Below are 26,367 nucleotides of genomic sequence, written 5' to 3'. Positions count from 1 at the left end.
GAGGTTTTTTTTGTTTTGTTTCTTTACTAAAACTGAAAGTAAAAATTACTAATGCACTGTGTTATTAAAAAAATGTGCAGTAATAAACACATCAGGGTTTGTCCCATCGAGACATCGTTGTCTTACATACATACGTACAAAATAAAGAGCTGTAAGATCTTCTAGGAGACTCTATAGTACCTTTCCAGACAACTGGCTGTCTAGTCCCTTTTTAAAAGCCGCCGGTGATGGAGCAACTACAACTTCTGGTGGCAAGCTGTTCCACTGGTTAATTGTCCTCCCTGTTAGGAAGTTTCTCCTTAATTCCAGGTTGCTTCTCTCCTTGATTGGTTTCCATCTATTGTTTCTTGTCTTGCCTTCTGATGCTAAGGAAAATAAGTTGACCCCCCCCCTTCTTCTTCTTTGTGCCAGCCCCTCAAATATTGGAATACTGCTATAAAGTCGTCCGTAGACCTTCTTTTCTCTTAATGGAAAACAGACTAAATTGATCATTCCTTAACTTCTCTGTTATTTAGTTTTCGTGCCTACTTTCCCCCCCTTAAATGCGTTTCAAAGACAGAGGTGAAGTGAAAGATAACAGCAGTGTTTGCATCTTTCTGTTATCAACCTCAGTGCAGGATATCCCTAGATCTTGACCTGGAAAAGGGTCAATTTTACCTTCTGGGGGGGAGGGGGGAGGGGGAAAGCTCCAGTTTCTCTTAGGAGTCATTTTGGAAAGAATATTTCTGCTTATCTTGAAGAAACTCTTTATTTCCCATTGACTTACTGCTTGCTCTGCCTGTAGGAGGAAGAATTTAAAAAAAAATAATGAAAAGGAAGACGGAAGAGCTGCACAAATCTAGAAATTTAAAAAAGAGACATTTATTACTTTTCCCCCCTCTACCACCACCAAGCATGTTATTTTTTTTTCTTTTTGTAAAAAATAAAAAATAAATACACGGCGTCTTTTTAAGGCTCCCAAGGTGGACTGCGTCTCCCGTCAACTTCTGTTTCCACGTGATACAGGACGTCCGCCAGCGTGTGCTCTACTACAGCAACCCAGCCCATGTCACTGACCTGCAGAAGGGGAGAGGAAAGGGTGAATTGCTTTGGTTTAGTGTCCATGTACGAAGCAATTAAGATTTAGTTTGCATCTGCGTACTTCGAAAAACAGAGGAATAACAGTCTGCAACAGAATATTAAGAGTCAGCCAATCAATGCAATTCTTGACATGCTTTCAAAGGATGAGAGAGCGGGACCCTGTTAAGAGCAATAGCGCTTTGACTTATATACCGCTTCGTGGTGCTTTACAGCACTCTCTGGGAGGTTTAAATGTCAGCAATATGGCCCCCAACAATCTGGGTCCTCATTTGACCAACCTCGGAAGGTTGGAAAGCTGAGTCAACTCTGACCAAGTCAGCATCGAACTCCTGGCAATGAGCAGAGTTAGCCTGCAATACTACATTCTAACCACTGTGCCACCATGGCTCCTTTATTACCCATTTCCTGGTGGAAGGACGAAGGCATTTTGAAAGAGTTGTGCACTCAGTAATCATAACACATCGGTAACATATTGCAGGCCCTTTTGCAAAGCTGATTCTAATCGGATAGCTCCTGCATAGCCCTACACTTCTAAATTTCCTTTTAAAAAACAAAGTGATTTTTCATCTCTGCAGAAAAAGAGCTAGAAGTACATCGATTGTGCCTATTAGAATGAAAGCACGCTGTGCCCTCTAAGTTGATGAATTGCTATATTGCTTAGCAATGTTTTACGTGCCTAACTTACTATCAGCAGAAATGGTTTAACTTAAGAATTTCTGGTTGCAAAATACAGAGAATTTTAGCACAGAAGTTTCATTTGGCCCGTTCTTGAAATAAAAGGAATACTGAAGGGTGTTTGATTACATTTCAAGCTTATGCTTAGAAATTAAATATGTGAAGAGGGAGAATGTCTTTTTACTTTCAATTACAGCTTGAAGAAAAAACAGTTGTAGAGTGGAATAGGGCTTGCTCTTCCTTTAAGTTGGAAATCAAATCATATCCACAGCTATTTTTGTCCAAGGCTGAAACAGCATGTGTGAATGCTGTGAGTGAGAACAATAGGCAGCCAAACAATTTAGCAATTGGTGTGAATTTTTAGCATTTTTTTAAAGAGGAATTCTTGCTCTCAGGATAAATGCATAGCCAACTGAACATAACCTTCAGGAGCTATACATGGTCAGTGCATAACTAGATTGGCAAACTTATTTCTTTATCTGTATAATTTTATACAGGGGGCAATGTGCATGTGTTATTTCTACTAGAAACAGAATTAATTTGGCCAATGAAACTGAGGTCTTCATTTACATGGAAAATGTTACAGATTGCTTGCACATAAAACCTTGGATTACATCACTTTAAAAAGTCACACATCGTTCTGATCATGGACTTGCTTACCGGGCGATAACTAATATCTCTTGGCGGATATTTGAAATAGGGTCCGAAGTTGATAGAAACCTATGAAAGAGGAAGGGTTTATTTTTGTTTATTTTCAATTTTTGCATTGCTCAGTACTGCCTATTTCAAAGGGTATTATTGGAAGAAAAAGATGCAGCTGGAAAATTATAATGGAAAAGACAGAGGGACAATTTTACCCCAAATAAAACAATTTCTTTTAAAAAGGATAAAGTTAAAAAGAAAAAAAAGGGGGGGTAGGTCTACATGTAGCTTTACAGGGATTTTTTTTTGTAAAGAATTACAGAAAAAAAGTTACTGTGCTGCAAATTTTTCTACTACTATGAAAAATAGTATAAAAGTCAGACACTCCCATTTCTCTTTGTTGCAAGCAAACTCCCTTTTCAGTTATCAGCCTATAAAACATAAGCTTTTTTTCTTAAGTATTGCAGGTAGTCCTTGACTTATGACCACAAACGAGCCCAAAATTTATGTTGCTAAGCGAGACATTTGTTAAGTAAGTTTTGCTCCATTTTAGAACTTTTTTTGCCACATTTGCTAAGTGAATCACTGCATTTATTAAATTAGTAACATCGTTGGTTAAGTGAATCTGGCTTTCCCACTGACTTTGCTCATCAGGAAGGTCGCAAAAGGGGGAATCACATGACCCTGCGACGCCGCAACCGTCGTAAACATGAATCAGTTATCAAGCATCCTAAGGTAAATCACATAACCATGGGGGATGCCGCAAAGATCAACAATTGTGGGGAAATGGTCATAAGACACTTTCTTCAGGGCTATTGTAATTTAGAATGCTCACTAAATGAACTGTTGTAAGTCAAGGACTAGCTGTAATAAGATTTCTGGCGACAAATCGTATAACAGCCTTCCTCCAGAAATTTGCATGCTGAAAAAATATTTTTTTCCCCTTTCTTTCTCCTATTAGCCAGGTAAATTTGCAGAGGAGAAACTGTTATCTATTTTTCTCCCACTAGTCTACATGCCAGTCCAAGCTCTCTCGATCTGACAGCTCCTAGGCTGTTGTTGATAAGCGCAAGGCTGACTTAGGCAAATATTTCTCCAAATGCGCTCACCATTTGCTCCCATGCTTAATTCGAATCGGCTATTGTGGTCTTTTCAGTCCCATGATGAGCAGGCAGAGGAGATGAGCCTCCCACCGACTAACCCTTGGCAAGCAGATAAGGAGGGACACCGCAGAGCGGTTACTGCCAAGAGGGGACTGGGGAAGTTGGGGGCAGGCACAATCTCGCATCAACAGATGTGTCACTGATCCACAATCCTTGGGCTAGGATAAGCCTGCTTTCAGGGTCAGGCCTTCACCCAGCATGTATCAGAGCCCCAAAGCACCCACATTTGAAAGAGCTGTGCCCCACAGCTTCTACATACCGTGCAGCCTTTGTACAGAGATACTGCAGGGAAATAAACACCTTCAAAAATGTCTTTGTATGCAACTCCTTGACTGGTACCATTCTTATAGAAGATTATCTAAAGGAGACAAATAGCAGAGCGTGACTATAATCTGGGGGAGATTTCAGTTTGACCTGCAAAATTCCTTTTCTCCCACTGGTTGTGCTTTAACAGCACAACCAGCATATAGGCCCTTTGGGTTACACCCTGTGTTCTCCTGAAAATGCAAAAAAGAGCTTCTGTACAGCATCCAAGCAATAAATGAACCACAAGATTTGACTCTTGGATTTTATAAAGATGGAAAACCATTTTTGGCGTTCTTAAGAAAGCTTTTCTTAGGAGTTTGCTTAGACTAGAATTCTTAAGAAAACTTTCTTAAGAGTTTGCCGAGACTAGAGATGTGCAACAGGCAACTTTATGGCATCTTCAAAATGCAGCTGGCAAAGCCCTTTCTGCGGTTGAAGTACTATTCAGGATCCTCAGCTTTCCCAAAGTTCATTTAAAATAATCAGAGAAACATTTAAGCTCTTATAATAGACACCGGGGGGGGGAGGGGAGGGGGGCCAGAGGAGAAAAGAAAACCCACAAATGTTTCAAAACTAAATTACATATCATATAAAACACCCAAGCAAAGTTTTGAACAGTATATTTTCAAATGGCATTTCTAAGGGGAAAAGCTCTTGGCAGGCTGTCCACAGAAATTACAATTTTTTACTCCAGTAACAAACAGCCCTTGTTGAGGATACCTGAGTGAAAATATACAATCTCTTCACCATGGTATTGAACACAAGGGTAAAACAAAAATCTTATAGGGAGACTGCAGCAAGCCACAATTTGACTCTGATACAGGCTTTGTTACAGGTGCCTTTCGTAAATTTGCATTGTGATTTAAAGGCAGAAAGGAGGAATATGCCATTCTCCTGATATATCACCGGCCTTCCCATATTCCTCCCACACTAGCTGGAACTCTCAGGATTTGCAGCTTAGTCATTTCTGAACAGCTCCAATTTCTCTCTCCTATTTTAGTATTGTCTCCAAACTAGATCTCATTGAATGACCCAGAGCACCTTTTTTTTTCCTTTTTTGGTGTGTGTGTGTGTGTGTGTGTGTGTGTGTGTGTGTGTGTGTGGTTATTTTGAATTTCTGCACCAAGGCAGTGTATTAGACTCAAAGATGCAAAAGGCCTTTTCCAATTCTATGACATACGATTCTTTTTTAGCAGCCCAATTTCTGCTGCTAAAGGCCAACTTACTTGGCTTCCCAGAGCTTGCTTTAAACTTTTCTCAGCTTTGTCCACAAAGTCCTTCTCTTCAAAGTACAAGTAGCTTTTGAACTTGATCAAAGCCTAAGGAGGGCACATGGGAGAAGACATCAAAGCCAGAAATTCCATTTGTAAAACAATGGTGAGACAGAAACGCAACTGCTGATGATTGACACAAAATGTGACTTCAACTGATTAATTCGACAATTCAGCAAGGAGTTTATTCCTAGCTGTCTGTAAACAGAAGTCACCACCTTCAGCAAGAGTAAAAACGTTCATGGGTTGTGGCGGGCAAAAGAAAAGCCCATGGGCAACTATCAAATATCAAGGACCGCAAATATGAACCGCACTTTGAGGTACATTGCAAAGATCTGCATCCTGAAAAGTCAAGATAGAAATATATTTTAAACAAAACAACAAAACCAGCAGCCCTTGGTTTCATCCCTGCTTGCTATTTATTTGCAATGCAGTCTTCTGACCAAGATAGAGCAGCTCCTTCCTAGGTTAATGAAAAAGATAAAACCCCTCTTTTTTTGCAGTGGTTGTGGCAAACTGAATAGAGAGCACAGTATCCAAGAAGATAGTTTATTTATTATTTATTTATTTTTGGGACTTATATGCCGCCCTATCTCCCGAAGGACTCAGGCCGGCTAACAACAATAAAATACGATGATACAAAAGTTAAAAAGAATTAAATTAACAGCCCCAATAAAATAAATTACAATTGAAGTTAAAAATTAAAAAACATTTTAAAATCCCTGTCGTCAGTTCAGGTCAGCCTGATGGAAAAGAAGTGTTTTAAAGCCGCGGCGAAAGGACCGGAGATCCGGGACCATCCAGAGCTCAAGGGGAAGTTGGTTCCATAGGGCTGGCGCTCCCACCGAGAAGGCCCTGCCCCTGGGGGTCGCCAGCTGACATTGTCTAGCCGACGGCACCCTGAGGAGGCCCTCTCTGTGTGAGCGCACTGGGCGATGGGAAGTCGTCCCCGGCAGCAGACGGTCCTGCAAGTATCCCGGGCCTAAGCCATGTAGGGCTTTAAAGGTAAGTACCAGCACCTTAAATCTCACCCGGAAGACAACCGGTAGCCAATGCAGCTCACGCAGGAGGGGTGTAATATGGGAGTATCGGGATGCTCCCATCACAACCCGCACGGCCGCATTCTGCACCAGCTGGAGCCTCCGGGTGGTCTTCAAGGGCAGCCCCATGTAGAGAGCATTGCAGTAATCTATACGGGAGGTAACGAGTGCGTGAGTGACCATACGTAGGGCATCTCAGTCCAGATAGGGGCGCAACTGGGCAAATGCCCCCCTGGCCACGATTCCAATATGATCAGGGATGGCTTAGTTTTGATTCCTGCACCAGGCAGGAAGAAGCCCAGCTGCTTTAGAGCCAGTTTGGTCTAGTGATTAAGGCACCAAAGTAGAAACCAGGAGACTGTGAGTTCTAGTCCTGCCTTAGGCATGAACACTGGCAGGGTGACTTTAAGCCAGGCACTCTCCTTGGGCCAAGTCACCTCAGAACAGTTGACAACTGGACACTAGGAGGAAGGAGTTTTAGATACGTTTGCCACCTTGAGCTGTTTATAAAAATAATAAAGGTGGGATATAAAGTAAGTAAATAAAGAAATACTTAGCTGCCTAGGGACAGAGACGTCTTAAGTTACACATACTTAAAGTACCTATGCCAGTTCTCTTATATAACTTACAATCCTAAGACATGCTGCCCCATTAGTTTCCCAGTTTATTCTAGAATTTCAGTGAGGAATTCCAGAGTTCTTATGGTATCCTGTGGAAATGCCCAGCCACCTCTATTACAACGAGGCTTAATTAGAAGACCCACCTTGTCTTTGTAAGTATCTGGCAGGGATTTGGCTGTTTCTGTGTCTTCAGGAAGGCTGATATAAAAACCAAGCACGTCCCCCTGGCCGTAACTTGATGAGTAGTGTTTACCAATGGACTGGTGGAACTTTGTCCCTTTCTTGCTACGCCAGGAGTAGCTGAATTTGTCGTAACCCAGAGGAGCTTGAAGGTTTCCTGTAGAAAAACCAAACGTTACGCTTGTCCAATACCTGATTGCATTTGTTTACTCAATACTTCAAACTGTTATCCGGAGGGTGGGTGACGGATTAGGGAGGGGGGACATGATAACCGTCTTCCAGTACTTGAGGGGCTGCCACAGAGAAGAGGGGGTCAACTTGTTTTCCAAAGCACCTGAGGACGGGACAAAGATGTAATGGTGGGAAGCCTGTTCAAGAGAGATCCAACCTAGAAGTAAGGGGAAATTTTCTGACAGTGAGAACAATTAATCAATGGAACAAATTGTCTCCTGGAGCTGTGAGTGCTCCATCACTGGAAATTTTCAAAAACAGACTGGACAACGATTTGATTGGGATGGTATAAGGTCTCCTGCCTTGAGCAGGGAGATGGACTAGAAACCTTCTGAGATCCCTTCCAGCTCTATGATTCTATGTAATTCCTTTTCTTTTAATGACTGTGGAATCCCTTACATCAGGGTAGAGTCGGGGCAACTGGATGGAGCTGAGCATTTACTGGCGGGATGCCCTTCCCGACACCTATCTGGTGTTCGCAGCAGATGATTACATGGTGCCCAGAGAAATATCTGCCGCTACCTAGGATCGAACTCACAGCCTCCTGACTGTGAGGCGAGAGCTCCACCTCTAGGCCACCATGAAATGATTCTATGTTCTATGGATAAGGAAGACAAAAAAGGAGAAAGGGCCCTTTGCCCAATGCCTGCAACCTACCATGAAGTCCTCGAAGGAAGAAAGGGGCAGGTCTCAAACTAATGAAAAAAAAATGAAATGAAAGAAGTAGAGGCAGGCTTACCTAAAGGCTGAGACCACCCAAGTCTTGCAGCCGTTTCGGGTGGCATCTCATCCACGGATATTTCAAAGTACCAAGCCCCCTTCCGCACCCCATGTGAGGCTCGTACCATCGAATAGCCTTTTTCTCCAATGACGGTCAGCCTGTCATCTGAGATCTTCAACTGAGGAGCTGCAGCAATGGGTGGGGGAAAGCAAAGAACGACAAACCGTTGTGTGAGTGCCATCAGGAAGAAAGGAAGCAAACCCCAGAAATGGAAAGACTCGAAGTATCACTGCTCTCCCCTCTGCTGTATCACACATTCCTGGACCAGTTTGTTTAATGCACCACAGTGTATTTTGACTGGCAGCCAACAACATACGATGGGAACTTCTAGTTCTTATTTTTATCACACTGATCTTTTCAGTTTGCCAAGCTGATTAGCAATCACTGACAAATCCTGACTCCAAATACGATGCATTAGGCTAGTTTGGCAGTCTCAAAATTCATTTTGTTCCGAGGGACTATTCTTAGAAAGTAAATGGCATCGGTCAGAAAATGTTCTGATGTAAGGAAGAAATGCCTATTTTTGCAAACTATCCTACACGATGCAAACAAAATGTACTGGATTTTTTTTTTGGAGGAAATTTCCAGACCGATCTTCCTGCCATTGCAATGGCTCTCTAGAGCTCTGCTACTCTTCAAGATATCAAAGCTATTAATAAAAGGTACTTCCCTGGAAATGCAAGGAATTAAAACTATGGATTTTTTTTTTAAGTACAAACATACCCATTAATTACAGCCATCACTCCAAGGTATTTTTGATTATGCATTGCTTTGCGATTTAAAAAAGCCACTGGCAGATACCATCTCCAAGAACACATACTTTCCTCTAGTTGGCTTCTTGAATTCCTATGATGACCCATTTGCTGTTTTTCCTTTTTTTTACCCACCCCCCCTTGACTTTTCCATACAATTCCGCATTTAAGATCACCTTATCTTACGCTCCCTTGGGGTAGCTCTATGATCTGCCTACTCTTTTTACTGAAATCCCAAGATCACATTGCCAAAATCTGTGACACAACTTTCAAAGGCTGGTTTTCCTTTCCTTTCCTTTCCTTTCCTTTCCTTTCCTTTCCTTTCCCCCCCCCAAAACAGCCTCGCTTTTAAAAATCTAGTTTTTGCACAGTAAGGGCTTCTTAGCCATCCCCAGTCACCAAGTGCGGGAAACGTCCAATGCGATCGAGCGGCTTGGTACCTCGGTCATGCAGAGCTAGAAGGACCCGTTCGTAGAGGCAGGCTCTGTAGAGATCTCCAGGGATCGGCTTTCCCGCCCAGCAATCTAGCTCCAACTTCTCTGGGTCAGGAGCATGGGGGTCTGGCTCCGCCAAAATGTAACGGTACCCATCCTTATTAAACGGGTGCTCCAGCGGATAGCCATGGGGTGGAAGACGCTGAGCAGAGAACAAAGGATCACTGTGGAAGCAAAATGCATCGGTCAACGGCAGATCTCTCTCAGCTTTCCGAGCAATGAAAGAGAGAGGAATAGATCCTTTCGATTCATCAGTGTTGTTCACCATGGTAATTTTAATTTGTTCCTTCCCTTCTAGGTGAGCCACAATGTGGCCAAAGATGTAAGGTAAAGCAGAATATAATAAAGACGCGATACAACAGCAACAAAGTGGTACAGATCAAGAGGAGGAGGAGGAGTCTCAATACTTTTCCTTGAAATGGAAGGGCTGATCAGAACTCACAAGGCAACGCTTGCCTTAGTTTGCTGCCAATCCCTATGAGGAGCAGCAGACAGGCGGCCTAAACAGGCCTCTCGACAGCTCCTGTAAGGAAACGTTCTCTTGCTAAACCTTCTGCTCTCAAGATACACACAGGCTGGAAAGTCCCTCAGATGCCTGCTCTTTCATTTATGTGTTTTCTCCACATCAACAGAGTTTACAAATGAGTCAAGGAAGTTGTATATTGATATGCTGGACTGTGAGCTAACTAGTGGTTTTCAAACTGGGTAACTTCAAGACACTGCCCGGGGAAGTTTATGTCTACACACTTGAAAGTTGGCAAGTTTGAAAAAAACCTGTGCTAAGGGATTCCCCCGTTGTAGCAACACTACGCAGAAAGGCAATAAATGGATAACAAGATAGGTGATCCACAACTTCCAACCACAACGGAACCCAAAATTTCTGTTGCTCAGCTTTGTTCCATTTTACCACCTTTCCTGCCGTAGCTGTTAAGATAATCTCTGCAGGTTGTTAAGTTAGTTAACACAGTTAAGTGAATCTGGTTTCCCCACCGACTTTGTCAGAACGCCGCCAAAGGTGATCACATGACCCAGGGACCCTGCAACCCAGGATACTTGCAGGACCATCTGCTGCCGGGAACAAATTCCCATCGCCCAGTACGCTCACACAGAGAAGGCCTCCTCAGGGTACCGTCGGCTAGACAATGTCGGTTTGCGACCCCCAGGGGGAGGGCCTTCTCTGTGGGAGCGCCAGCCCTGTGGAACCAGCTCCCCCCTGAGCTTCGGATGGCCCAAGATCTCCAGTCCTTTCGCCGCGGCCTCAAAACACTCCTTTTCCACCTGGCTGACATAGACTGACAGGGATTTTAATTATATTTACAATTCTAACTTTATTCTTTAATTTATTTTAAATTTTATTTTTTAATTTACTGTACAGAGACCTTTAAGTTTTGATGTTGTTAGCCGCCCTGAGTCCCTCGGGAGATAGGGCGGGATATAAATCCCATTAATAAATAAATAAATAAATAAACCCGTAATCATCGATCCAGTTGCCACTGAATTTGGATCGCATGACCAAGGGGAGGCTGCAATGGTCGTCAATGTGGAATATGGTCGCAAGGCAGTTTTTTTTCAGCACTCTTGAAACTTTGAACAGCCACTAAACAAATGGTTGCAAGTCAAGGACCACCTGCACACAGAAGGATGATGAATTATTCTCCTTTTCCACCCTTTCCTTACCCACCAAATTCTCGGGACTTACCTCCGCGTTTTCTTGGCTGTTCCTGTAGTTCCTCCCTCTTGCTGCTTGCGTTTGGCCCCCCTTCCTTTCCCACTGGTGCCTGGCACAAGAGCCCCTTGGGAAGAGAAACACCACAGACGTGTGTCAGCTACTGATATGATTGGGGAACTGGCCCTAATCCCCATGAGTATCTCTGAACCTCAAGAAAGGTTCTGCGTCCAGGTGGAAAGCAGAACCTCACTGTTCTGAGAAAACACCGTATGTTTGGTCTCTTTCCTGGCCTGTTCTAACTTGGGAATCAAAAGTATTTTCAGCGAGACACAAGCAGCACCATCATGTTTGTCACTGGTCTGACAGTAAATAAAATAACCATAGGTAAAGGTTCCCCCGCACATGCGTGCTAGTCGTTTCCAACGCTAGGGGCCGGTGCTCATCTCCGTTTCAAAGCCAAAGAGCCAGCGTTTGTCCGAGGACGTCTTTGTGGTCATGTGGCCGGCATGACTAGACGCCAAAGGCGCACGGAACACTGTTACCTTCCCACCGTAGTGGTCCCTATTTTTCTACTTGCATTTTTACGTGCTTTCGAACTGCTAGGTTGGCAGAAGCTGGGACGAGTAACAGGCGCTCACTCTGTTACGCGGCACTCGGGATTCGACCCGCCAAACTGCCGACCTTCTGATCGACAAGCTCAGCGTCCTAACCCACTGAGCCACCGCATCCCTTTTTAAAAAAATAACCATACTATACCATAATTAACTGAGACTTAATTAGACTTAGAAGACATTTAGTCACACAGTTGCTAGCCCAGCTCAAGCATCCATCCACTCAAAGTCTAGAAGGCAGGAAAACCAAAGCACAAGGTTTTTCTGCAAAACAGCCAACTGCTTATCCTCATTCATTAACATTACTGTGTTGCCCACGTGACTCTCTCTCCAGTTTAACCGCATGCTTGCTTCGTAAGCAGGTGCATCCAGCATCAATAAATGAATCTGGGAAAATACGGAGAATCTAAACTTCAGACCCTATTGGATCTGAAAACTATTTTGAACAGCAGGGTCCACTGTAACGTGTAACTCAAATGTGAGCAGGAACAGTAATTCAGGACTGATTTGAATGTAAAAAGATGTGTGCAGCTAGTGAGTAGCAGAAGTAGATCTGTTCAGGCTCTGGATTCCTTGCTTCTCATCAACTAGAGGCAAGCATGCTGGTGGACTACAGAGAGCTACCTTCCAATAGTAGCAGAAAGCAGAGTATAGAGTAAGTAATCAGTATGAAATCAAAAGTAGTAAGTATGAAGTCAGATCTCCAGTGGTTTAGGAAACACAGCCTTCGGAGGGAGTTATCGTCTTCTGCACCACCACCAGTTAATTTGAAATACAGATAGTCCTCGACTTACGACCATAACTGAGCCCAAAATTTCTGCTGCTAAGCAAGAGAGTTGTTCAGTGAATTTTGCCCCGTTTTACAAACTTTCTCCTCACACAGCTGTAAAATGAATCGCTGCAGTTGTTAAGTTAGCAACATGTTTTGATAACTGAATCTGGCCCACCCGTTGTCTTTGTTTGTCAGAAAGTCGCAAAAGGGGGAATCCCGTGATCCCGGGACACTGCAACCGTCATAAAGGTGAACCAGTGTCTAAAATTTTGATCTCGTGATCATGCAGATATTGCCACAGTTGTTAGGTGTGAAAAAAACAGTCACAAGTCACTTTTTTTTTCAGGGCCTTTGAACAGTCACTCAACAAGCTGTTGTAAGTTGAAGACTACTTGTACAATTTTTTATTTTCATTATTGCAAGGTAGGTATGCTTATTTTTATTTATTTATTTTTTTAAAATGGCTCCTCTCTCTTTGCATCTCGGGAGTGCTGGCTTCCTACCTAAATTCAGGCAACAAATTCTTTTATCACATGAAGCTGGACTATTTCCAGGCTGGCTTAAGCAACCTTTTTCAAAAGCATGGAACAACTGATCTGGGGCTTCAGCAGACTATAAACACTTGGGACTGATTACTACTGACATCTGGGCTACATGAGGACACTGAATTTTATCATCCCAATAGTATTATGACTAAGTCAGGCTTAGACTAAGCTGAGGCAGATAAGCAAACTTTGTTCAGACATGGTTCATTTTACTAGGGACATCTCAAGATGGTTTCGTCAAAATTATCAAATGTGTATTGTGATGTCACACTGCAAGCTCTGCCCGATTTGTATAAAATACAATGGTAAGATTCAGGCGATACACTACGTTCAAGTGAAACAAATCAGATTTTTGTCTCAGCGTATATCTGAACCGAACCAGTGTTTTAGTAACCAGTAAACTTTGTGTCTGAATAGGGTTTTGTTCAAGATCAGAATCCATGAACCAGCCTGCTCTTAGGACTGTGTAGTAAGAGCTCCTGTAGAGAAGCAAACTAATAAAGTGGGGGCAAGAACTGACTGTCTGAATTCAGAAGGCAGTGTTGTAATGAACAGTTGTATTTCAATGTTTAGCAGCCTATTAAGAGAGAGAGAGAGAGAGACAAAACTTATGTTTTCAAAAAGACACTTTCCACCAATACTTTAATAGTAGTCCTCAACTTACTATAACTTGAGCCCGCAAGCAGTTGGTAAGCGGATCATCACAACATCTCGTGCAATTTTATGACCTTTTTGTTTTGTTTTTTGCGGTGGCTGTTGAGCAAACATGGAGATCGTTAAGCAAACCCATTGTTTGCTATGGGATGTTTTTTTTTCCTAGAAACCGGAATAAATGCTGGTTTCCAGCAAAAATGTTGTTAAGCGCCAGACACAGGAGTGCGGGATACTGAAAATGCCTGTAATTGAGGGCTGTTGGCCGAGTGCTCAAAATTCAGACCACGAGGGCACTTCAAAGTGTAGCCATAAGTACCTTGGGGGAGGTCTCTAGTCATTTCAAACAGTTGCTACCTGACTAGCCATAAATCGAGGATTACCTTTATACAGTAAAGCTCAGGATAAAGAACAACATTTACCTCATCCAATCTTAACGCCACACAAAAAGCCCAAGGAAAACTTTTTAAACAGGAAGAACCGAGGTTACACATCTACATACTTGCATCCAAACCTCTTCCATAGAAACCAAATCAATCAATTAAATTGGATCCAAAATTCAAATTTTTGTATAATCAACAAAATGGAGGAGGATATGGCTTTTGACCGCTGTAAATGCTTCATATTAAATTTTTTTTTTAAAAAATGTTCCACTTACAAATTAATGTGGCAGGCTTAGGATTAATTAATTATACTTAGTTTCTACGACAATTTGGCCAAACAAAGCAAAAACGGGGGGGAGGGGGGAGAGGAGGGAGGGAGGGAGGGAGGAAGGCTTTTCACACAATACTTAAGTTTGAGGAAGCTGAAAAGTAAATATTCACATATTCACCTCCCAAAGAGGCTCCACCTGTAAGAACAGAAGTTGCAGCATGTTGTTGTAACGTGAAAGTTACAACGTGAAAGCAAAACACCACAGCATGAAATGGAAATGAAACAATAATACCTCGTGTGTCTATTCAGAAACCAAAGTCCTTGGATATTCATTGAATAAACTCCTTAAAAGGCGGAGGAAATTCTCTGCTTCTTTTCTCCTGGGATTCCATCTCAGAAATGGGAGAATGGGACTAACCCTTCTCTTACTCCCAGCACGAAATCAGGCTAAGCAGAGGGGGGATGGAACAACCAGGTTCCTTCAGTTCCAGGGTGGTGGGGGTCTTTATTCTAGCTCAGGGGTGTCAAACTCAATTTCATTGAGGGCCACATCAGCATTGCGGTTTCCCTCAGGGGGCTGGGTGGGTGTGGCCAGGGTGGGCGTGGCCTGCTGGGTGGGCGTGGCTAGAGTGTGTATGGCCTACTGGGTGGGCGTGGCCAGCTCTACATCGTTCGCATCAAGGGTGCCTATGGGGTCCTGGGCAGGAGTGGGACAGATCTGAGGGTCTCTGGCAGAAGGAGGGTCTCTGGGCCACGGCCAAGGCAGTGGGGGCCGTTCCCTCGCTGTTTCCAGGATGGCTTTGCGGGCCGCATGAAACCACTTTGCGGGCCGGATCCTTGTGTTTGACATGTCTGTTCTAGCTGCTGAGGAAGCATGGAATCTCCAGGGTTACCATGAAACCAGAACGGATTGGCAGGATTTTATTTCTCAGCCAACCCTTTTTTATTCCCTGCATGGGACTTATCTGTCACGGCAACTGAATCCAATAATTCAAGAGAAATAGATTTTTAACTGAGCCTCCTTAATTTGCATTACCCTTAGACTGGGGTCAGCTGAGGTTTCAGGTGCTTGTGCAAGTCCCACTGAAATCAATAGGGGATCTTTAGAAGCACAAAGACACTGTTCCAGATCAGTTCTGGATACGTGGCTGTTCGCAAAGGTGCTCTGTTCTGATGGCAACTGGACTTTCTCATTTTTCTTTCAGACATGTCGCTTCTCATCCAAGAACTGAAGAAGGGGGTCCTTGGAGGAGAGGCCAAAAATCGGAAAGAAAAATCGGAAAGTCCAGCTGCCTTTAGAATAAAAGCACCTTTGGCCACAACCATGACCTGGACGAAGGAGAACCTCCATAGTTAGTTAGAGAGAGTAAGTTAGATGCACAACCACACATTCAGGCTTTAAAAAAATATCTGTAGTAACAAGCTTGAATGAAATATTGGAATATTTTTTCAACTGAAGATTGCATTTTTAAATTCGCCAGACTTCTTTTCTAGTTTTTATTATATTGTGGTTGTTAATAATTATTTATTTATTTATTTATTTATTTAATTTTTGGGGGTGGGGTGGGGTTATTAGCGAAATTACACTTTCCAATTCTGAAAAAAGAATCCACAGTTTCTTCTAATAAATAACACAGATTTAGGCACAGGTACACATATGGTATGCCTTTTCACGTAAACAAAATACAGAAAGAATTCTTTAACATAGCTTCTAATCGAAAAATTAATTCAATAAAGATGTATTCTTATGAATACTTAACTGGGAGCTTATCCCATTTAATACACTGGAAGTTTCAAGCTGTCAGGCATAGCACTGCAATCTAAATTTAACCATTTGTTTAATTGTTTACTGCTATAACACACAAAGAAGAAGAAAAAAAAACCTAAACAAAAATAAAACAGTGGATGTAAACTTAATTATATTTGGATTTATAAAGAAAATATGTTCAACTACAGAGTCTGAGGACTGAAAATTTTAAATTCATGTTTCCTCACTTCAGAAAAAAAATAAAATAAACAAACTTACCATTTAGACTTCCAGGAGTAGATACAGTGTTGCTCTGTTTTTGGTTGTCATACCCAGGACCGATATTAGCAAGGTCCTAAAAAGAAAGCAAAGGATATTTCTTTAAACAAGCAAGCAAAAATTTCAGTCGCTTTTCCAATTCACAACTGTTTCAATTAGTTAAGATTTGAAAGCTACCAACCAAACCCCGTATCTTATAGTTCCTGTTCTCTCAGAAATGAAGGCCACTATGGTGGAATTTCCCCCCAGTAAATTCTACAGCAGAAAAAAAAAGGTCTGTTCTTAGGTGCGAACAATTTCAATCATTGCAAAAAAAAAACCTAGCACCCTGCTAGTGAGCCAATCACTGAAGAACAACCAACTGGACAATAATTTTAAAATAATTTTCCAGCGACAGTTTGAGAGGTTAACCTTTGGCTTGAGGGAAAGAAATAGCCTACGTGAGCTTGCCTTCCCCCAGGTTTCAAGGAAAGACATTTCGGCAGGAGAAGCCAGACTTGTGTCCAATCCCTACCAGTCAAAGGTGTTGCTTCTCCTCAAATGACTACTTTTCTCTTTCCCCCCTGCCCCAAAACTGTAATCTTCTGGGTTATATTTGCCCAACTGGAACTTTCCTACCTTCTTAGAACCTTCCGTCACTCAGAAAGAGACCAAATTCAAAGTCTTACTTGGTATTATCAATATTTACCCTGTCGTGAAATTTTGCCAGCATGCTGTAAGACAGGGGTGTCAAACTGCCGGCCCGTCGGCCGGATGCATCATTACAAAACCGCGCCCACCCCATTGCCGGCAACGGAGAAAAAGCTCCGATACGTTGTGCGACGTCACGTGATGTAGTGAGTTTGACATGTGTGCTGTAAGATGTTCTGTTATCACCAACCTACCTGGTCTAAGAGTCCAAATTTGGGGTAATCTTCTTCCGGATCTTTGCTACCTGGATCCGGATGCTCCTTCACCAAAAACACGTCTCTTTCTTTACACTAGAATGAAGCATTCAAACAAGATGGATGCGAACAATTCAAACTCCTTATTCAGAGAAGATCAAATGCTAGTCATATGGTCAAAAATGGAATAACATAAGCTTTTGAAGTTCAGTGAGAAAACTGAACTACAAAACAAAATGGATTAACTCGTCCACTCACCGACGCATTTTCTCTCAATTTGTAATCAAATGTGATCAATAAGAAAAATGGCAGGGTTGTTCATCTTGACTTACCATTGTTTTTACAATATTATTTGGCCAAGTCATTTTTCCTGGTCTCTGCCTTGTTGTCATACATTCCCAGTACTTATCAATAAAGGGTATAATATCCTGTTGGGGGAAAAAAATCAAATATAATGATGACAGGGGAGTTCACAGCCGAGGCAATTTACCAAGTTTAACCAATCACCTACGATATGTCTACTGTAGACTTTTTATTATAAAAAAGAGATTTATAAATATAAACAGGGTTAAGCTTTATGCACTGAAGCAAACTGAAAGCTAAAACATACGAAGAATGGTTGCAGGAACTGGGTAGGTCTAGTTTGACAGAAAGGAACAGAGCTAATAGTATAGCAGTGTTCCAATATCTCAGGGGCTGCCACAAAAAAGAGGGGATCAACCTATTCTCCAAAGTACCTGAAGGCAGGACAAGAAGCAATGGATGGAAACCTATCAAGTTGAGAAGCAACCTAGATCTAAGAAATTTCCAGAAATTGTGGGTGATCCAACACGAGGTTTTTAGGAAGAGATTGAATAACCATTTGTCTGAAATGGTATAGGGCAGGGGTAGGCAACCTCGGCTCTTTTATGACTTATGGACTTCAACTCCCAGAATTCCTGGCTCAGGAATTCTGGGAGTTGAACTCCATGAGTCATAAAAGAGGCGAGGTTGCCTACCCCTGGTATAGGGTTTCCTGGATGAGTAAGAAATTGGACTACAACACTTCTAAGGTTCCTTCCAATGTTATTCTGTTAAATTGGTATTAAAGTTTACTGTGGATGCACAGATCTAAAAGATCATTTTGCTTTGCCACCCAAAAGGCAAGATACAATTAAGACAGAGCTAAAGGCAGTTTCCTTAATTCATGGAGATAATCTGGAATTTTGAGTGGGTTGCAAATACATAGAAGGTACATATTTCACCAAGATTTAATAGATGAACTCTCATTCTTCCCTCTATCTTTTTCTTCACTAGACCCCTTTGAATAAGGTTACTTTGAGAAGTATTATTCCTTATTCCTCACCATTACATCACACATTCTTTCATACACGCGTGCGCGCACACACACACATACATCTTGCATCAACAGCAGGATATGTGTCTGAATGCTCTTCCAACATACATTCCTGCCAAGAAGAAAATTTAAGTTTTCTGTATGAGGAGATGTGTGGCACGAGAGAGAGCACGGTTGATCAAATGGTCTCTCGTCAGGAGTATTGAAATGATTCTCAACATTCAACAAAATGTATAAAGCTTATTCTCATTAGTGTGAAACCACAACGGACTCAATTCTCAGGGGGCAAAAAGTTTAAACCATCCCAAGAATCCTTGCTACCAAATCAGGCTTCCCTCCGTACTCGATACCAGGAAAGTGTTCTTGAAGCCGGTTCTGAGAATTTTAGCTCTTGCAAACTTTTAGAAAAAAAAACAAAACTTTTGTTCATCTCAGAAACGGCCTTACTACTTACTGCGTTGGCTCCATGGATATATTTTTAAATTGCACTAGTTATTCTACTAAATGGCTCTGAATGACGCCTAACCATGGTAGGCAGAGAATAAATATTTTTAACACTAAAGCAGTATTTAAGCTGACTTTGTAATAATGCCGCTGGGGGGGGGGGCGAAAGCCCTAATAAGCAGGCATATACATAGAATGAAGGCTATTGCTAAGCACATTGATTTGTGCTTTAAATTGTAAGCCGCCCTGAGTCTTTGGAGAAGGGCGGGATATAAATGGGATTAAAAAATAAATAAAAAATAGGAGACTTCTGGTAGGTTTCATTCACCACTGCTAGCAAAATTGTCCTATGTGATTTCAGCCATTCTAGGGGTCCAAAATCAGAGCAGAAACAATGGAGCCGTACCTTGTCTTTTGAGAACATGGTTTTGGGATGTTCGTCTTGCGTCCTTGATTGCCAAGTCAGATTTGCCAAGGCACTAAGACACATTTCTTTTAAATCTTTAAGAAAAGAGACACAGAAAGGAGACCAGCTTCTTCAATAACACTCTATGGTCTGAAATAAACATCATGAGTTAAAGAGAGGTGTGAGTGAAAAAAATGTTATGGAGGAAATTTCAACATTGGTATAATAATGGGCAAAGGAGAGAGAAAGAGATGAAACCGTGTATCTCGGGACTGTGTATAGTGCTAATATGAGAGCTACAATGTTAAATCAGATAAATTCAATAATCTTTATGTTCCTTTTGGTTTTGGTGATACAGGTGGTCCCCAGGTAATAACTGAGCAAATGCTACTTATGACTTGTCCTCAAAAGTTCTGGCCATTACAGTGCCCGTACAGTCAAATGATCACAATCCACACACTCAGCAACCAGCATGTGCATTTCTGACCACTGCAGGGTGCTGCAGAAACAAGACCAGTTTGTGACCTTCCCTGCCAGCTTCCAACAAGTGAAAATGGATGCTAGTAGGATGTCATAAGATATAGTCACATGTGGTCCTCCCTTAATGACCAATGGTGATTCATTTGATGACGGGGACTGCAGAACTGACTCCAGTCCCAATTACTGTTGTTAAGCAAGGACTGCCTGCAAGTCTTAATATTTTCCAAAATGAGCAAGCAATAAAGCCAGGGATGGGAATAAGCCAGTCAGAGCTTGAACATAGACCCAACGAAGCTGGACTTTGCTTCTTCTGCATCTATAAAGCCTCTGAAAACAGCTGTAATATTGCCAATTTCAGGTATTTCATGCAGCGTGCATGGCTTAATAACTCCTGAGATGAAAGGATTAAGAGTGCTGCAGATAATTCCATCTCTTGAAGTTTATAACTTAAAAATAAAAGTGAATGCAGGGGGAAAAAAGGGTATAGAAATTTTTTTCTACCAGCTTACTTGCTTGTTTTCTTAAGAAGTATGTATTCCCACTGTGATGGCAAATGTTGCAATGGAAACTGTAGTTAGTCATAAAAGGAAGGCAGGATCTGAAACAACAATTCAGTGGTTGTTCTCAATAAATCAGATGGAAGAAAAATGTACACTCAGTAAAGTAACACTTGGGCAGGTTAAGCCATTTATAAAAAAAAAAATGCAAGACTTTTGCCCACTCACCCATACCTCAAGCATAAACCTTGAGGCAATATTAATTAAAAAAAACCTGAAGACGTACATGGAAATAAAAGCCAGCTCAGCCACCAAATGCTTAACTCCATCCCAAACTCCACTGTTCTCAAATAATGGAGGAAAACTGTAAACACACAACCTGATTCCTTTAGTAATTTAACACCCCACTGCTCCTCTCCTTCATCGGTAGACATACGCAGAGACAATAAACACAAAAAGAGAGAAGTTTGTATGGGTCCTTTTTGTAATCTGAACATCAACGTCAAGATCTCTGAACATAAAAGCCTCCAGGCCAACCATCAAATTTGGAGTCAGTGAGAAGCACCCTTATTAACATCATAAACCCGACTACCAAGTGACACAAGGGATTTTGTTCAGGGCTTCAGCAGAGCCTGCACTTTCTTGGGACTTCTGAAGTCAATGCTTGCTTAGCTCTGGTTTTCTATGAGCTGCGCTATACAGATGGATCAGAATGGTTTCAAATCACGAAGTAGGTAGGGTATAACCCATGGTATCAGTCCTGTTTATTTTATGTGTACTGGACTAAGAACTGGCCTGTAGATGACAGCTCACAAAAACCCCTTGGGCTTCTTTTTTTTTTAAAGATTAAATGTCCTATCATTTTTCTGATTAACTCAATTGATGTTTACAGCTTTAGGATTATTTGTTCACAATGAGCCAGCAAAACAGCATTTCTCCACTCAGCTTTAGCCAAGGCTGTCAAAGATTTCAGAGAAACCAGCTGCAAATAAACAGCCTCAAACTTTCATGGAAATGTAAAGGATAATATGTAAATCCTCATCCTGCAAATACTTGGATGTTCTAAAAGGGCTGGGCATACTCAAAACCAAATGAATTAAGCCAGGGTTTCCGGCTTTGTGGAGGTGGGGGGGGATGGTTCCACAAGGGGCAACAAGCCCACCATTTCCAAACAACTCAAAGCCTGGTAGTGGGCCGTGGCCCAGGGATTGGAGAGCCCTGAATTAAGCATGACAATTTACACAGCACAACTGCTTTGATTAATATACACAGGTCTTAGTGTTCTTAATACAGCAGAGATAGGAAAGGTAGGTCCTCAGCCAGAAACAGCTTATTAGCGAGAAGTGTGTCTCTGTGTGCGTATTTAAAAACTATAATATTGTGTTACATTATGTTCTGCATAACCACAATTTATTAAATAATCACCACTATCTGACTTCACACAATACACTGAGCCAAAGCCTCACAAATTGGATTAAGGTTTAGGGTGATATTTAAATTCAGGCACATGAGAATCACAAAGCAACCACAATGAAGTCTAGGCATATTCAACTGAATCACAGAACTGACGTTTTAAAATGGCCTTCCAACATCTTGTGGCAGAGGTTAAGAACTGGAAAAAGTTTTGAAAGCCTGGGACATAAGCCATTTGATGTTGGTTCTTGCAATTAAAGAATGCTACCTGAAAAACTCTAGTGTTATCATTTCTCTTCTACTAAATATCTCTTGCAACATAATAGGGAACCATTTTTTACTCCTATTACTATACGGGATGTTTTTATATACAGTAATAGCCAATAGTCTATTGCTAAACAACAAAATAAAGTGAACAATATGGGGGGTTTTTTTGGTAAATAATTATGTAAATAAAGTGTTAATGAAACTAAGCCATATTTATGTAACAAGGGAAGTTTCAAATTCAACTAATACCCACCAATTATTTGAAACCAACCTCAGATATAAGCATATGCTGCCCTCTTTTGGAAAAATTGAAGAGAATGTTTTGATTACTCTACTGAACTTCTGTCCCTGATCAAGAGAGTGTCTATTAATATGCTGCTACTACATACGTGGTATCAATGCCAAATGTTTCTGCGGTGAACCACTTGGTGCAAATCCCACATTGCAGTTCAATCTCTCCAAGTTGTCTTCCATTATCCTCATCCACAGAGCTAGTCTGGTTATCCATGACTTCTGAACCATCACCCACACCTTCCTGTAATAACATTTGCATAAAAGTAACAAAAAGCCACCGAGATCAGTTAAAATATTTTCCTCCCAGTAAAAATGAAAGTTTTGTCACCCTAGGTAACCACTGTATCCCCACCTGCTCAACTTCATGGCTGAGATTTCTTTAGGCTATCTTGTTTCACATTTTTTTATTACAATCCAGGACATATATTGTGGCACTAAACACAACTGCAAAACCAACCCTTGATTCTGATTTCAGTATCTTGGATTTTTACATTTTTGTCTAGTTGGCCTTATTTAGAATGCTTATGTGAGCTTTGATTTGAATATTCAATCTGTTTGAAATATATCTTCAAACTGAATTCCTAAGCTGATTTGGGAATCCAATCAGGTACCTTCAAATTGATTTAAAGGATTGAAAGAATTGCATAAATACCGATATACTTTTTCCCAACAGAATTTTTAAATCCAATCAACTTGAATTGCAAATTAACACTGCATTTACTTTTCAAACTGGGGAAAAAATTGTGATCACTTCCAATTTGCATACATCTATTAGATTTTTTTAACATACCCACATCAATCATGAACCATGAATGAATGAATGAATGAATGAACCTTTATTGTCAAAGTACAACCATGTATACATTGAGATTGGCTGAGCCTCCCTTCGTGCCCCCACCCCCCAGCTTACAGTGACACAAACCCTCCATCTTATTACGCCATGTGAACTAATTACACAACACACCGGCCTTGCAAGTCAATTATGCATAAAGTTTATAAAAATTATTTCCCATTCAAACGCCTAACAGCCCATGGATAAAAGCTGTTTTTCAGCCTGTTGGTGCAGCTGGCTATACTCCTATATCTCCTACCCAATGGTAGGAGAGTAAAGAGATACCGTCCAGGGTGTGAGTCATCCCTGAGAATCTTCCTCACTCTTCCAAAGCAGTAAGCCCTGGCGATGTCATCCAGTGGTGTCAGGGGACAGCGCACAATGTCTTGTGGTGTGCTCACCACCCTCTGTAATGCCTTCCTATCTGCGGCTGTCAGACCAGCATACCAAACCACAATACAGTACGAGAGGACGCTCTCTATAGTAGACCGGTAAAAGAGGGTCATTAGCCGTTGTTCTACCCTGTTCTTCCGCAAGACCCTAAGAAAGTGAAGCCTCTGTTGGGCCTTTCTGGCCACCTGGGTTGTGTTAACTTTCCAGGTCAGATCTTCACAGAGGTAGACTCCCAGAAATTTAAAGGAGGAAACTCTCTCCACACAATCCTCCCCGATGTAAAGTGGGGCAGGTTCCTCCTTTTTCCTCCGGAAGTCTAGCACCATCTCTTTCGTCTTGCCGATGTTCAGGTGCAAGTTGTTGTTACTACACCATATGGATAGTTTTTGTACCTCCGCCCTGTATGCTGTCTCATCCCCACCATGCTTTATATCTACAGAACAGGTTTTGTTTACACACCAAGGCATCCTTTCCACTGGATGATTCTGTTTCCAGGGTAGCAGTGACATCAGCTAGCGATGCATCACCCCTGAAAGACAGTAAAAGTCATTATTACAGGTTTATAACTTGTTTTATTAATTTTAATTGTTTTAACAAAATGAATCTATTGATTCTGGCACTGAGCATTTTTAAGTTGAAACTGAACTTGGGGGTTTTATGTGCTTTTGTTCTACCCCAGCTGTTTACTTTTATATTTACAGCAAACAACCTCCCTCCCCCCATTACTAACATGCAGTAATCAAATAGTTTAATAAAATGTTATTGTTAAAAAGCTTAGAGATAGAGAAAAGCTGTCTTTTCTTTTTTCTTGAAAACGAAACAAAACTATAGGATGCTAATTTGATGTGTGTAAAAAAATCTTTCTAACAGATGTATGGAAATTGGAAGTGATCACATTTTTATTTTCAGTTTGAAAAGTAAACACAGTGTTAATTTGCAGTTCCAGTTGATTGCATTTAAAAATTCTGTTGGGAAAAAGCATACAGACATTTATGCAATTCCTTCAATCCTGATGTTCGTGACTTTTTGTTACCTTGATGCAAATATTGTTTCAGGAAGGCGTGGGCGATATTTATCCATCATCTTAGCCTATTAACCACAAATACCAGGGTTGAATCTGCTCTGACAAAGATTTCCTTGACTCAGGAAAATGGCTTCACTTCAATGATTCTTAAAAAGGAAGGCCTGAGTCACCTCAAGCAATTCTATTCATTAGATTTATGCCGAGCAGTTAAGGAGGGCTCAGTGGGACAGACACTTCAATTTGCCACACTATTAGTTGGCAAATATGCATGTTTTTACTCAATCATATCTCACTTTTTTTCTCACTACAGCATACATAGTAACCATTCGTATAATTGTATCCCCATCATAATTTTGTCATACATTATAGCTTTGGAAAGATTGTTTTAAGTTTGGTTCTCAGAATGTGAATCTATTGGATCTATTCTCAGCTATTCTCCAAGGACCAGATTATATGTCTAACCAAGTAGAAAGCTATAATCCAAAACAGCTATCAAAACCACACTAAAAAGGCTAAATCTCTTCTCAAGTCAGGTAACTACAACAGATCTAACCTGATATTTGCCAATAGAGAAGCATAGCAAATGTCTGTTATGCTAGATTTTTTCCTTTTAGCTCAGTGAATTGCTCAGAAGCAATTCTCAATGGTTTATAGCAGAAAAATGTCCCTCCCACCATCACTAATAACCTCATACTTTTTAACAAGAGAGAACCTGTGTTACAAGCATTCCTCATTTAGTGCCAGGTGAACATCCAACTGACAAAGACAAGCTGCAGTCTCATTCAGACTAAGTTCTCTCACTCCTGTAGTCAGATGCATGGATTTGGGTCATAAATTTGCACATTGGTTGGAAACTGAATTTCGTATTTGTGAATGGTCACTAACCAAAGTAGCCACTAAAGAAGAAGCGGGTGCACAGTATAGGATGGGAGTTAAGTTATGGTCTAATCAGCACCAGCCACATATTAAAAGGAATATAAGAAGCAGAGAAGAAATAAGGCCGGAGGAATATCTAACCTGATTCCACAGTAGGAAACAGCAAAGCTGCTGTCATTTAACAAGCTAAACCACAATCAGTTTAGCCATGGTTTAAATACTTAATATGCTGCATGCCTGCTCATGCAACATGTTAATATCTAACCTGATTCCACAGTAGGAAACAGCAAAGCTGCTGTCATTTAACAAGCTACACCACAATCTGTTTAGCCATGGTTTAAATACTTAATATGCTGCATGCCTGCTCATGCAACATGTTTAGTCGGAAAACATGGCTTACAACTCAACGAACACAAGAGGCAAAGCAAACCAAAATGTCTGGTTACTGGAATGAATAGAGATGAGAGTTCAGGGGGGAGCAAAAGGCGAATGCAGCTGCCTGACTATAGCCGACCCCTGTTCTACAGAGGTCTTGGGTCTGTATGTCCTCAAAGGCACGGTCTTGGCTGGCTGAAAATCTGGGGAGTCGCCACCCCCCCCCCCCAAAACCGAGACTAAACGGACTAAATTCAACGAGACGGCGGCCTAACTGCAGCCGGCTAGGAATTCTGGGAACTGTAGTCTCCACATCTGGAAGGAGCACAGGCTCGATGCATCCCGCCATTGAAAGCGTTCCTGCAAAGCCCGGGATTCGACAGGCGGGGAGAAAGAAGCCGGACGGAGTTCATTGGGCGGAAAGTCAAAACTCTGACCAATGAGAAGCGGATCCGATACCTCCGGCCAATAGGAGTGCTCCCTGGCCAATAGAAATGAAGATTCCAAATTCGATCTTTTTTTCCCCGCCATATCGCCAGCCCTCACCCGGTCTCCGAGTCCCCTGTTCCCTGCTCAGGTGGCCCCGCAGCTTCCCCAGCCATCGGCTCCGAAACACTGGGTGGTGTGGCCTCGCCGTCGCCTCCATCCTCCGGTGCCGAGGCCCCAACTCCAGCGGACGCCAT

At 41.7% G+C, this 26,367-nt stretch overlaps 1 protein-coding gene across 2 annotated transcripts; it reads right to left on the bottom strand.

The window, feature by feature from the left end:
- ASH2L (ASH2 like, histone lysine methyltransferase complex subunit) lies at nucleotides 1-26,367 on the bottom strand (the record flags this gene model as incomplete). 2 transcript variants are annotated; one of them, XM_081333701.1, is made up of 18 exons in its annotated part: nucleotides 1-778; nucleotides 938-1,056; nucleotides 2,416-2,475; nucleotides 3,820-3,918; nucleotides 5,093-5,185; nucleotides 6,941-7,134; nucleotides 7,948-8,115; nucleotides 9,182-9,399; nucleotides 10,935-11,028; nucleotides 14,316-14,333; nucleotides 16,164-16,239; nucleotides 17,048-17,143; nucleotides 17,380-17,475; nucleotides 19,234-19,328; nucleotides 20,223-20,311; nucleotides 22,280-22,425; nucleotides 23,869-23,938; nucleotides 26,231-26,367. In XM_081333701.1, the coding sequence occupies 17 exons, from the start codon at nucleotides 26,365-26,367 to the stop codon at nucleotides 949-951; spliced, it is 1,857 nt and encodes a 618-aa protein (XP_081189827.1). In that variant the 3' UTR covers nucleotides 1-778; nucleotides 938-948. The 2 variants fall into 2 exon arrangements, with proteins under 2 accessions (XP_081189827.1, XP_081189826.1); XM_081333700.1 differs by lacking the exon at nucleotides 1-778 and having other exon boundaries at nucleotides 842-1,056.

The sequence above is a fragment of the Vipera berus genome, assembly GCF_964194415.1.
Source record: "Vipera berus genome assembly, chromosome: 8".
NCBI classification, from domain to species: Eukaryota; Metazoa; Chordata; class Lepidosauria; order Squamata; family Viperidae; genus Vipera; species Vipera berus.
Note: the sequence above shows the minus strand (reverse complement) of the source record. Positions and strands in the feature narration are given on the sequence as shown.